Here is a 14,136-nt window from a genome sequence, read left to right as displayed (position 1 = left end):
TTCCAAAGACCATTGAAAAAAAATGATAGCTGTAAATAGCTTGTGTGTAATGCAAGTCACATATCTCTGTGGGAATGCTCCAGGACATATGAGTCTTTTCTGAGAGAAAATATCTGTCAATGACTTTCTATGAGAGCCACCAATTTTTAAAACAGATGTTTGTGCTTTGTTTTAGCCTGCTTAACAAAACTTTTAGTTTTCTAGGGATGTGTGTGAAATTCTAAATATAAGAAAAGATACATAATATTTTATTACTAAGAACATTTGCAGGAAGAATACTATTAGCCAGTATTTCAAAGTCATCACATTGTTTAGTTGTAGAAAATATTTAATCTCAATCAGGGGGTTCCTACCCTGCCTTTGATCATTTAGTTCCTAGATAAAAGACATTGAAAATTTTTGCTATTTACAATAAGCCTTAAACAGCACAAGAGTTGGGCAGATATCTACCCTCTGTGCTATTAGAATCTGCTTTTCTATCAATAATCCCAGCTTATTAGGTACTATGCTTTAACTGGGCTGTGCCTAACTCCATTTATCCAGCCCTCAGGCCATATTTTCTTGACTCCTAACCCATGGAGTCTTTCCTGTTCTCCTCACCTTCTCCTGCTCCTGGTTTTCTTCCTACCCCCAAACCTAAGAAGCCTAAAGCCTTTATCTCTTCTTCCCAGCTATTGGCTGTCTGCATCTTTATTCACCAATCAGAAATAACTTGAGGGCAAAATCAGGGCAACAATTGGGTTCTTGTCTTTGGGGCAACCAGTTCTTGTGGGCCCCTGTACTTAGTGTTACAATACATTGCAAAAGACTAAACCTCGACAATTAATGATAAGAGAACTAAATTTTATAGAAAATATGGTACTGTATTCCTAAATAGAAATCTATTGCAATATAAAACCTATACATATTCACTAAATTTATTTGATCTAATATTCTCACTTCATGAAATATATTATTCTTTCTCTCTCTCTCTCTCTCTCTCTCTCTCTCTCTCTCTCTCTCTCTCTCTCTCTCTCTCTCTCTCTCTTTCTCCTCTTTGGGCTCAATTTCCTTATGTATTTTGTCCTGCTGTCTCCATATCATGAAAGCTGAGGTACATGTATGCACTACCATTTCAGGTGTCATGCAGGGTTGGATATAGAACCCATGGTTTCATGACAATTACAAATACACACAGAGAGACACACACATATACACATACACTTAGACTAAAAAGTATCGATATTATAGTCCTAGTTTAAGTGTATGTGTATGCATTTATGCATTAAATGTCACTTCAAATAATTATTGAGATAGAAAATTATCTAAGCATATTTTCCTATCACAATATAAATATGCATGTTAAGTATGCATTATTAGAGTATATATATATATATATATATATATATATATATATATATATATATACCTTTGTGTTATTACATTTTATATAGATTGGGTTAAGATTATTTCTGCTCTTTAAATTATTTAATAATTACCACTCACATATAACAGGTGTGGTGGCAGAAAACTGTAACTCTAAGCTTGTGTGAGTCAGGAGCAGGAGGAGTAGGAGGAGCAGGGGGAGCAGGGGGAGCATGAGGAGCAGGGGGGCAGGAGGAGCAGGAGGAGCAGGAGGAGCAGGAGGAGCAGGAGGAGCAGGAGGAGCAGGAGGAGCAGAGGAGCAGGAGGAGCAGGAGGAGCAGGGGGAGCAGGAGGAGCAGGAGGAGCAGGAGGAGCAAGAGGAGCAAGAGGAGCAGGAGGAGCAGGAGGAGCAGAGGAGCAGGAGGAGCAGGAGGAGCAGGGGGGCAGGAGGAGCAGGAGGAGCAGGGGGGCAGGAGGAGCAAGAGGAGCAGGAGGAGCAGGAGGAGCAAGAGGAGCAGGAGGAGCAGGAGGAGCAGAGGAGCAGGAGGAGCAGGAGGAGCAAGAGGAGCAGGAGGAGCAGGAGGAGCAGGGGGAGCAGGAGGAGCAAGAGGAGCAGGAGGAGCAGGAGGAGCAAGAGGAGCAGGAGGAGCAGGAGGAGCAGGGGGGCAGGAGGAGCAGGAGGAGCAGGAGGAGCAGGAGGAGCAAGAGGAGCAGGAGGAGCAGGAGGAGCAGAGGAGCAGGAGGAGCAGGAGGAGCAGGGGGAGCAATGGGAGCAGGAGGAGCAGGAGGAGCAGGAGGAGCAGGAGGAGCAGGAGGAGCAGGGGGAGCAATGAGAGCAGGAGGAGCAGGAGGAGCAGAGGAGCAGGAGGAGCAGGAGGAGCAGGGGGAGCAATGGGAGCAGGAGGAGCAGGAGGAGCAGGAGGAGCAGGGGGAGCAATGAGAGCAGGAGGAGCAGGAGGAGGAGTAGGAGGAGCAGGAGGAGCAGGAGGAGCAGGAGGAGCAGGGGGAGCAATGGGAGCAGGAGGAGCAGGAGGAGCAGGAGGAGCAGGAGGAGCAGGAGGAGCAGGGGGAGCAGGAGGAGCAGGGGGAGCAGGGGGAGCAATGGGAGCAGGAGGAGCAGGAGGAGCAGGAGGAGGAGGAGCAGGAGGAACAAGAGGAGCAGGAGGAGCAGGAGGAGGAGCAGGGGAAGCAGGAGGAGCAGGAGGAGCAGGAGGAGCAAGAGGAGCAGGAGGAGCAGGAGGAACAGGAGGAGCAGGAGGAGCAGGAGGAGCAGGAGGAGCAGGGGAAGCAGGAGGAGCAGGGGGAGCAGGAGGAGCAGGAGGAGCAGGGGGAGCAGGTGGAGCAGGAGGAGCAGGAGGAGCAGGAGTTGAAGATGCTCCTTTGCTAAATGACAGTTTGAGTTAGATAATTTTAAAAATATAAACATTTTAGTCTAACAGCTACTAGATGAGTAAAAGAAAAATCTCACTTCAAACAATAGTTAAGATGCATCTCTGAAATATTGCTATCATGCAATATTTTCTTCTAAGAATATTTAGAGTCCAAAAGACAATCAAATTACTCATACATTTATTTGTTATTTATTTGTAAAGTATTTTTAATACTTTGTTAACGTCTGTGAAACCAAAGTTACTGACATCATTTTGCTAAGATAAGCCAATATATAATCTCATTAAATCTTTATTTTGAAGAGACTATTACTTTAAGAAAAAAACTTCTTTGAAGCATTATGTTAGAATTTTTGTGCCATTATACAAATAAGTCCAGATACTTTCTATTTTTTTTCTTTATTTCATGGAACATTTTATTGGTAGTCATGGTTTGGAAACTGTATTAGTTAGGGTTTTACTGCTGTGAACAGACACTATGACCAAGGCAAGTCTTATAAAAAAATAACATTTAATTGGGGCTGGCTTACAGGTTCAGAGGTTCAGTCCATTATCATCAAGGTGGGAGCATGGCAGTATCCAGGCAGGCATGGCGCAGGAGGAGCTGAGAGTTCTATGTCTTCATCCAAAGGCTGCTAGTGGAAGACTGACTTCCAGGCAACTAGGGTGAGGATCTTATACCCACACCCACAGTGACACACCCATTCCAACCAGGTCACACCTATTCCAACAAGGCCACACCTTCAGATGGTGCCACTCCCTGGTCCAAGGATATACAAACCATCACATTCCACTCCCTGGTCCCCATAGACTTGTTCAAAAACATGAGTCTATGGGGGCCATACTTAAACATAGCGTAATGCAAAATGCATTTAGTGCAACTTTCAAAGTCCTCATGGTCTATAGCAGTTGCAACAATGTTAAAAGCCAAAGTTCAAGGTCTCTTCTGAGATTCATTCAACTTAATTAACTGTAATCTCCAAAGCAAGGCAGAAAACCAGCTGGGCAAACTCCAAACTCTGCATCTCCATGGCTGATGTATGTCAAAGTGGTCTTCAGATCTCCACTCCTTTTTCATCTTTTTTGACTGCAACAAACTGCTTCCTCCTGGGCTGGTTCCACTCCCTGTTAGCAGCTTTCCTCAGCATGTATCCCATGGCTCTGGCATCTTTAACATCTTTGAGTCTCCAAGGCAATTTCAATGTTACAGCTTCTTCTTTCAGTGTCTGGGATTCCACTTGATCTTTTGGACTCCTCCTAAGGGCTAGCATCACTTCTCCATCTCTGTCCTCTGTAGCACTCTATGCTCAGGTTGATCCACTCCATTATGGCTGCTGTTCTTGGTGATCATCCCATGGTACTGACATCTCCAATACACTGGGGTGTTCCACTCCAACTAGGCTTCACCAATAGCCTCTCATAGGTTCTCTTCAGGGTGCCAAGCCTCAAATCCGTTGCATGACCCCTTCAATCCTGGGCCATCAACTACAGCTGAGGCTTCACCTTCTCCAATGGGCTTCCCTGGCCTCTCACAGTGCTAAGCCTCAGCTTCTCTCCATGATCCCTTCATTCCTTCACAAGCAGTACCACCTGAGTGACTCTTACACATTACCAAGTACAGCCGCAGCATGAGGTACAACCTTGGGTATCTCTGGAACACAGCTTCTTTGTGCTCCCAGAAAACAATTTCCAGAAGATTTCACCTCAACGATGCTGGTCTCTTCTTAATTACCGCTAATTCCTTAGCTCCAGCTAACCAGCATCAATTTTCCCAGTAGTTCCTTCCATTCTTAACTCTAGAGCCAGAGGCACATGGCTGAAGCTGCCGAGTTCTGCTGCTTACAGGAACTAGAACATGATCCCCTTGTATTATTACATTATCACTAGCTTTATGTTTTCTAAATCCTTCAGTGCCTAAGCTTGGCTATCCTGGTTCTTGCTCTGTAGATTGACCTTGAATGCAGAGATCAGCATGCTTTTCTCATGGGATTAAAGGTGTGTACCACCATGCCTGGATCTAATTTAGCTGAGTAGGATCTTGCCCCAAGGTCCCACTCCCTTAATCTTTATCTCCTAGAACACAAGATTTTGCTCCATTTCACTTCCTGGTACCCCTTTAATCCTCGAACAATATATTTTATATTTTCCCTTTCTAAGCTTGCTATGCTTGTTCAAACTTCTCTTCATAAGACTTAACCAGAGAACAAAGTCTCTGCTTGGCTTTTTTGAAACTTCTTTTGTCAATGCAATTAATCCAAGTCTCTTCACCTTAGCCTCAGGCAAACTTTTCAGACAAGGGCAAAAAGTAGCCACATTCTTCACCAAAATACCACAAAACCAGTCTTTATGCCACATTCTGAAATTCTTCTCCTTTGAAATCTCTTGGGCCAGGTCAACACAGTTCAAATTACTCCCAGCAACAAAGTCTTCCATATTCCTACTAGGATGACCCATTAAGCCCCATTTAAAGCATTCCACTGCTTTCCAAATCCAAAGTCCCAAAATCCACATTCTTTCAAATAAAAGCATGGTCAGGCCTATCACAGCAATACCCCACTCCTGGTACCAACTTCTGTATTAGTTAGGGTTTTTCTGCTGTGAACAGACACTATGACCAAGGCAAGTCTTATAAAAAAATAACATTTAATTGGGGCTGGCTTACAGGTTCAGAGGTTCAGTCCATTATCATCAAGGTGGGAGCATGGCAGTATCCAGGCAGGCATGGCGCAGGAGGAGCTGAGAGTTCTATGTCTTCATCCAAAGGCTGCTAGTGGAAGACTGACTTCCAGGCAACTAGGGTGAGGATCTTATACCCACACCCACAGTGACACACCCATTCCAACCAGGTCACACCTATTCCAACAAGGCCACACCTTCAGATGGTGCCACTCCCTGGTCCAAGGATATACAAACCATCACAGAAACAGAAAATAGAAAACTATAATTCAGAGAGCATGTAAGGATCTTTTAAAAAATTATGCAAAAAATATACTATCCAAAATGTTTTACCAAAGATGAGAATTAAAGACAGTGTCAACATTTAGTGTGAAATACTCAGTCTAGTTTTAATCTTGATTACATTAAAGACCTAAATGTAAATATAGATGATGCTCTCCTAAAGAAAAAGTAGCCTAACTTAATCAAGAAGGCTGTTTGAAGCTAGAGAGTTTATATTTCAAGGGATAATAATGACAGGAGATACTTTCCTTTTTTATCAAATCCTAAACAACGTGGGTTAGAAGGCAGGTGAAGAAAAGAACTAAATGCATGGCCGACAAGAACTGGTTGCCCCAAAGACAAAAGTCTGCAGGTAGACCCAATTGTTGCTATGTGATTTTGCCCTCAAGTTATTTCTGATTGGTGAATAAAGATGCAGACAGCCAATAGCTGGGAAGAAGAGATAAAGGCTTTAGGCTTCTTAGGCTTGGGGGTGGGAAGAAAACCAGGAGCAGGAGAAGAAGGTGAGGAGAACAGGAAAGACTCCATGGGTTAGGAGTCAAGAAAATATGGCCTGAGGGCTGGATATGGAGTTAGGCACAGCATAACTGTAATGTTAGCAGAGATTAGAGGATTCATATAAAAATGGCTTATGTGATTCAACAAATTACCAGTACTTAAATGTCATATACCTTCAGGTAAAAAACCAATTCTTAAAGTTGTAATTCCCTTTATTGCATCACCAACTAAGATGAAAAACTAGACTTATAATTGTATGATTCATGTGTACTAATCAAAACTGTGTAATAAGGTTATTAAAACATATTTTAGAGATTTACATGTATTGCAGAATCAAAAAAAAATGCAATTACTTTATTAGTGTTTAACTCCCAAAGAAAGTTAAACTATTAAATTGTTCAAGACTAAAACAGAACATTAGATATGAGACTATCAGGAGCACCTATTTGAAGCAATTACTCAAAGGGCTTAAGAAAGACAGATCAACAGAAGCACTCTTTAATTCTCCCTTGGTTTAGTAGCTTCTTCCTGAACACTTTCTTCTCCCCTTTGTCTTCCATGGAAGTGGAGTAATTAGGTTTGTAGGACTGCCCTTCTGACTAAATGTGATCACTTTAATCCCGTACTTTGACTGTCATGGGCAAAGCCTTCACACATGTGCGTATTCAGTGTTCAAACCAAACAGCAACTACTCCACTGTAGCTTTTAAACCTTCAGTAAGAGCACACAAAGACTAAGCAGGTGGTTTTAACATTTGTCACTCTTTGAATAATTTTTTGGTTTTAGACCTAAAAATATTCTTAATTCACTTTGAAGATGTTCTTTAATTCAAGCTTTACAAACTCAGTCATTCCATTTACTTCTTAGATAAGAAAAAGTAGAATCCCATAATGATCATTGTGCTCTCTGCAACTCATGTAAATATAAAACAGATATATTTGCCTTTCTTTCAACTATATAATATTAATATCACCATGCTGAAAAAATCTATAAATATTTCTAATTATTTCTTCCTAAATATCAATAAATCTGAACATTGCTAACATGAAAATATGTAGACTTTGATTTATTGAAATGATAGAGAGAAATATTAGTCTAAACTAATTACAAAATAAGAGTCAAGAATTATAAGGTCATGGGTACATAATTCTATTAGCCCCATGATATGATGTTGACCTTTGAAAAATGACTACTATCTTTAAGAAATAACTTATGCCAGGTGGTGGTGGCTTACACCTTTAATCCCAGCACTTGGAAGGCAGAGGCAGGCAGATTTCTGAGTTCAAGGCCAGCCTGGTCTACAAAGTGAGTTTCAGGACAGCCAGAGCTATACAGAGAAACCCTGTCACAAAACACACCTATTATAGCCTGCCTGGAGCTCACAGTATAGACCTTAAAATAGTCTTTAACTCACAAGACTTGTCTATGCCTCCTAAGTGCTGGAGTAAATGATGTGAAACATCATTCTGGCTAGAATATTTCTGAGCTTCATGTATGTTAAATGTGGTGAATAAACTGACTTAGTCCTTGGCTTGGATTTTGCACTCTGTGTGAGTGACAAGAGACGTGTTTGCACTACCTCACTACATATGTCTACCACGCACCACAACATAGAGAAACCCAGAAACCCATGATGAATAGAACAAATGCCAACCTGAAGTTCTGTTGACAACACAGTAAGATAATATGGCCCTCTGAAGATAGCTTATTTGTTGTTATATACGTTAAAATCAATAAAGTTAATAAAAATGGATGGTCCTTCACAATTTTTATTTAGAAAGGTTTCAGGGAGGTTTGGGGAAATATTTATGTCTGTATTCCAAAGCCGTGATCGATGTCTACTTTTCCATATTACTTAGTGTCTTTTACAATCAGAATTGGATGCTTTAAGTATGCCTATTTTTATTTACCTTTACAGATTTATTGGCCTGCTGCAAAAGAACGAGTGGAGCTATGTAAATTAGCTGGGAAAGATGCCAATGTAAGTATGAAACTTTTAAATTACCTTTTCAAATTGCATAGCAATAGTGTAATAAATTTTTATACTCATTTTTTTATTGAGTTAATACCATTAGTAGGCCACTTTTACTACTAAATAAATATTCTCTGTAAAGATTACTATGGTAAACAAGGGGTTGTAGTGGCAACCTGTAGCCCAAAATTTGAAAATAGAGGCAGGAAAATCAGGTGCTCAAGACTAGCCTCTGCAATGTAGTGAGTTCAAGGGTAATCTTCACTATGTAAAAGCCTGTTAGAAAAATTCAGAAAGAACAAGAAAAACAAATATTAATATGGTATAAAATATCTCTACCTTACAAAAAGCAATACTTATATCCACAACAGTCCAAAAATAGAAAAACAACTTACTCTAACATATTAATTCTAAATACTGTAGTTTAAATCAGAAAATTAAATTAGAAGCAAATCAAAATATTTGAATATAAATCACCAGGAAAAAATTGCATTTCTCTGAAAGTATAATTGCTGTTTGTTTATATTTCTTTGTCATTTGTGAAAAATGTAAATTATCGCTTATCATAAATTTTCAGCTTTCATTTTCTCTCACCTGAGCTGAGGTTGGATTTGTAGCATATATGTGACTTCTTTTACTTGGTGACACACAAATGGCAAGAACAGGCTGAAGATGAAAGGTGCAGGATTCTGACTTAAGAATCACAAACAACTACAGAATTACTAATCAAATATATACACATGGCCTTACTAGAAAATTCTGAGAGTATGGTGGCCCTCACTATTACAATACCATCACCAGGGGATCTCAGAAACAAGGACTGCCACATGGTCAAGGACAGCCTGACGTACAGAATGCTCTCCTTTCTCAGAAAATAAAACCAATGAAATGGAAAATTTAGGTTTAAACTGCCATATAAACCATTGCAGGCCCTCAGTCAGGTAGACTGAACTGATTGTGTGTGTTAAGTCCTGTCTGGATGATTCTTTCAGTAGGTGCATAGTACTGCAGGCTTCCCAAATGCATTGCCAGTTTTGTCTGCAGCAGAACTGAACCCTGGTATGCCTTTCACTGTCTCCTTCCTCATCCACTTATTCCCATCAGGCCAAGTGTTTTGTGTTGGGCCCTGACTTCTTGCACTGTCTTGATGGGGATAAACATTTGTGAAAAAAAAATCTTGAACTTCACTGAAGATGACCAGAAGTCCCAATCTTGGGTCAAAATGTGAATATCTCCTGACTTCTTTTGCAGTATCCTCTAACAGTAATAATGCTGACAGTTAATCTGTGCCTTGTTTCATATATAATGATAGTGTCCGTTATGTGAAAGCATAATTAGATTAAGAAGTAAAAATGATTAAAGTACATCCCTAAACACAAGATATGTTGATGTGTTGAGAAGCATAGAGACTAAGAATCAGAATCAAGTTGGCTCACTCACTCACTCAGCTATTTATTTATTTATTTATTTATTTATTTATCCAACAAAAAGAGTAGCCAAGTTGGTGTTGCCTATAGTTACAGCTACCTAGATCTTGGCAGTAGTGGGATTAAATTTGTAGCTAGCCTGAGATGTTTAGTGAGACTCTATGTCAACATAAAGAGGGCTAGAAATCCAGTTTACTAGCAGCGCACTTGGCCAGCATGTGTGGGACCTATATTTAATCTGACAAACTGTTAAAAATAAGATAAAACTATGAAACAAAATTCCAGGGTCTGTATGTGTATTACACATAACTAAAACCAAAATGTGCCCACCAAGACAGTCAGAGTCTGACCAACATGATCAATTTCTGATACTAAGTGTCCAAATCACAACAATCCAAATAAAACAAAGTAAATGTGCAATCATACCTCATTTTATATTCCATTAGCTGTAAAAGTCATCTCTTTGAGGCATGTTTAGGTTAACAGGAATATGTTAGGAAATTCAATAGAAGACAGTTTCCGTTTTATTATACTAGAAGAGAAGAAGATCATACTTTTCTGAAATGTATTCCTCTTCATCCTATGCCGTGAATTGCTTTGCCCTGTCCAATATCTCCGTACTGAGCAGATGCGCATGTATGAAAAAACAAACAATTCCTTGTTGAACTTGTGGGGATGAAATAACTTGGTTATAACATGACAGTTTTCAAAACAATTTGTCAATCAGTGGCAATGTAGCAGAACAACTGTGAATTTTATATTTGTAAACCATCTATGTTAAATGTTTGATAAAGAATAAGGAAAGAAAGATGTTTTCAGTTTACTACAAAAAACTAATGTCAGTTTTCCCATGGGTTAGAGGAGGGATATATAATGAATGCATTGTGAGAGCTTTTTCTTTTTCCCTTCTGTATGTTCATTAAGTTACACAGTAACTTCATTACTCCTCTTGTTCAGTTAGGTCAGAGGGACAAAATTTTCTGGAAGTGCTATCCTTAAGCTCAGTATTTGTGAGCTAATAATGACATTTAACTATTAAGCACATCTACTGCTAATCTTGGATTAAAGATTTAGGGCATTTTCCTTTTTTTACAAAGGACTATAAAATTTGATATGGAATCAAGCAAACACAAAGGGTGTTTTTTTTTGTTTTTTCATTTTCAGCACATCCTTTTTAAAGTAGTGATCCATTTTAGAGTTGTTAATAATTACCAGTTTCATATCAGTTACCTTGCTAAAGACCTACTTCCAATGTTTATAGTTATAATCTCATTTAATCCCCATTCAACATCATATACCAGTCCAATAGTGAAGCTGGAAACTGAATCTGAAAATCTGAACACATCCTCTACAATGCGCTAACACTATAAAATATACATAATAAATCAAAAACTCTAGGGTTTTCAATTCATTTCTCTACTTAATATAACCATCACATTGATTCTCCTTTTAAACAGTGTTGCATGGATTTTGACCAACGGAAACAGAGACATCTGTGATTTCATTAACTTCTTTTCTTCTCTACATTACCCTCTCTTTTGCTCCTTTCTAGTAATTTTTACCAACTTCCAAAGAGATGTTTAGGATTAACAAGTATTTGGAAAGACTACTCATTTACACAAAGGTACTATATAACTGAAAAATAGTGAATTATTTACCATAACGCAAGTTAACTAATTGGGATGGGGAGGGAATGGGAGGTAGAGAGGGTGGGAACATTACACTCTCTTGAACACCCATCCAGTTTAATTCAAAGAAGGGAAGGATGGTAGGAAAGGAGCGGATAGTGGCTTGTTTTTATCTTGAACAAGGATGTTTAAAAGAAAGATACTAATGAAAGGCTTTAGTCTTATCTATAAAGCTTGAATTAAACTGCTTAATGCAGGCAAAAGAAAGCAAAATGAGGTTAGCCTAAACTATTTGTCAGTTTAGCCACAAAGGTGCCAGCCTTGACAGTGAGAGATTACACAGAGAAAAGACATCGTTCTGCTATAAAATTCTACAATTATATACTCTTAGATATTTACTTTTTAGGAAAGTCTAAAGCTGAGTTTATTGTCAAAGCTCAGTAAGTTGTACGTAAGAAAATAAGAAGCGCCTTGCAGATATACCCCCTCCCCTGTAATCACTAGCAGGGACAGTTAGTGCAGTGTGTATTCTTGTACTTTATTTATTTACTAAATTTCAGGAAGAAATCCCTGCATACATAGTCTCTTCCAACCGAGTGCCATAAGCCTTTCCCATGCCATAAATGTTTATGAGGCCATTTTCAAAAGTGGCTCTGCATTCCTTTATGCATCATTTCATCAAGGTTCTATTGTTCAAATCTTGGTACATATCCAGTATTTCCTGCTGGAAATGATCCTGGATGTGAAAATCCTGGCAAATAAATATTGAGTACTACTGAGTACTCTTACAAGTTAAGGACTTAAAACTTCCTGTGTCCATGTAGTGAAATTGATTTCTGATAAGCAGATGATACCCTCTATATACAAGTCTGTGTTTAGAATACATACTTTTCCATGCCCAGGCTATTAGTGGATACAGCATATAGTCATATCAGTTGTGTATGCATGGAAGCATAAAAGAAATATATATAACTTTTGCTAACAAAAGGGAAAAATTGTTGTATTTTAGCTTGAAGTACAAGTACTCAGTAATTTTTATAATTGTAAGAGTGATTCTTTTAATGATTAATTATTGCAGTTCCCTGTATCTTGGCATTTGCTATTTTTAATGATTATTTACAAATTTATATAATATAGACATATTTGTGTGTTTATGTTATTGACAGGAGCCTATGTGACATATGTTTGAAAGAATTACAAAGATTATTTTTACACTGTCTCACTCCTAAAAAAGTATCCACCAATTTTCTTGATGTTTAAATTTTAAATATTCAAATAGGAATATCTATCATTTTCTTTCCTTTAAAATGTTTTCCTTTTCTTTTTTACTGTAATAGATTCTTTTCTTCATACATATTTGTATTGATAGATTTTTTAAAACAAAATATATATTTATATCTTAATATAGTTATTTTGTAGGATATATATTATATATTGTATATTGTATATTATATATTATATGTTATATATTTATTATATATTCATGTTATATATTATATATTCATGTTCTAAGGCCTCAGCAGTTTTCTTCATAGAGGGTTGAATCTAAGAAATGCATCTGGGGAAGGATCACAAGAGTGTAGACCAACAGCAGGTGTGATAACCCATGTTTTTAATCTCCACACATAGGAGTTTCAGGTAGGAGAGTCTGTAATTCAAGGTCAAACTCAGCTACAAGGCAAGTTCAAGGCCAGCTTGAGATACAGAAAACCTCAATCTCAAATTTAAAAGAAGAAAATCACATGTCACAATATTATGCTAAATACATTCAAGGACAAAAACAGACCTTAAGGCCCTGGGGACTTAGTACTCAGTGACACAACATTTATATATCATGGTCAAGGCCCTCCTAGCTTTGGGTTCAATTTCCAGTATAGCAAAAACAAAGCTAAAGAGATTGAGGACTTCCAGATCAGTGAGTGTCTTCCCATGGTTAATACAAAGGACTCAATTAGATTTTGTGAGTTGTCCATGTTACATGTTAAGCTATATTTGCTTAATTTGGACTTAAAGATTGGAAGTTCCTCTGGTGTGTTATTGTATGCTTATCTTCTTAAATAGAAAACATTTTTTTTAAAATTCTCATTAGCAGAGTTTAATGCAAATATTAATTTAACTATATCTTTCTAATTTTGATGTATATGGATACATATATGATGCAAAAATTTAAAAGTTATAGTACTACTTGAGACAATTACAAAGTTCTTATTGGATTGGTGAGTTTGAGCAATGGTTAGAAGTGATTCCTGCCAAGTCTGAGGGAGGACTAAATTCAATCACCAAAATGCACATGATGAGAGGAAAGAACATATTCTCACAATCTGACTTCTGACCAAAGCACATGCACTGTGGTTCTAGGAATGGCCATGTTCACCTCAGCACTCACACAAATACATTATATATAGACAGATATCGTAAAAGGGTACAGTAAATAATTAATGATAGTAATCATAATAGTTGATGCTTATTTATTGTTCATATCCCAACACACACACACACACACACACACACACACACACACACACACACACACTTTCAATAGGAGCAGTTTGGTTAGAGTGAAAAGGGAATTAGATGAGAAGAATAAAGAAAACGAGAGAAACCTAATGCTTATCCAAACTGTACCTTTTACACGCAATTGCCATTGTGAGCCATGGCTGACAAGCCAGCCAGTTCAGGAAAAGTTTAAGAGGCTGCTTCTCAAAGTTATTGTTCTTCATGCCTCAGAGAATTACCCACTATCAGTAGCATAGCAAGTCACTGAGTGAGTTAAACCAAGTTAATTATTGATCATATCATTTAAACCAAACTTTGAAGCTTTGAGATTAAAAAAAGAAAGTATTATATAATGGCTGACAGTTAAAAATGTGAAGACATGAATTAAAGGGTCATTTTAAAGTACCTTGAATAGGTGTTGTTTG

The 14,136-nt window shown here is 38.3% G+C and overlaps 1 protein-coding gene across 1 annotated transcript in view; it reads left to right on the top strand.

Annotated features, from left to right (window-relative positions):
* Sema3d (semaphorin 3D) overlaps window positions 1-14,136 on the top strand; it is a 199,440-nt gene that overhangs the window by 101,768 nt on the left and 83,536 nt on the right. Inside the window, exon 4 of the mRNA XM_021162841.2 lies at window positions 8,107-8,169. Coding sequence (XP_021018500.1) covers window positions 8,107-8,169 — 63 coding nt within the window. The remainder of the gene's footprint in view (window positions 1-8,106; window positions 8,170-14,136) is intronic.

Source organism: Mus caroli, unplaced genomic scaffold (assembly GCF_978045245.1).
Source record: "Mus caroli unplaced genomic scaffold, Mus_caroli_1 scaffold_4, whole genome shotgun sequence".
Lineage (NCBI taxonomy): Eukaryota > Metazoa > Chordata > Mammalia > Rodentia > Muridae > Mus > Mus caroli.
The sequence above is the reverse complement of the archived record's forward strand: the minus strand, read 5'-3'. Positions and strand labels throughout refer to the sequence as shown.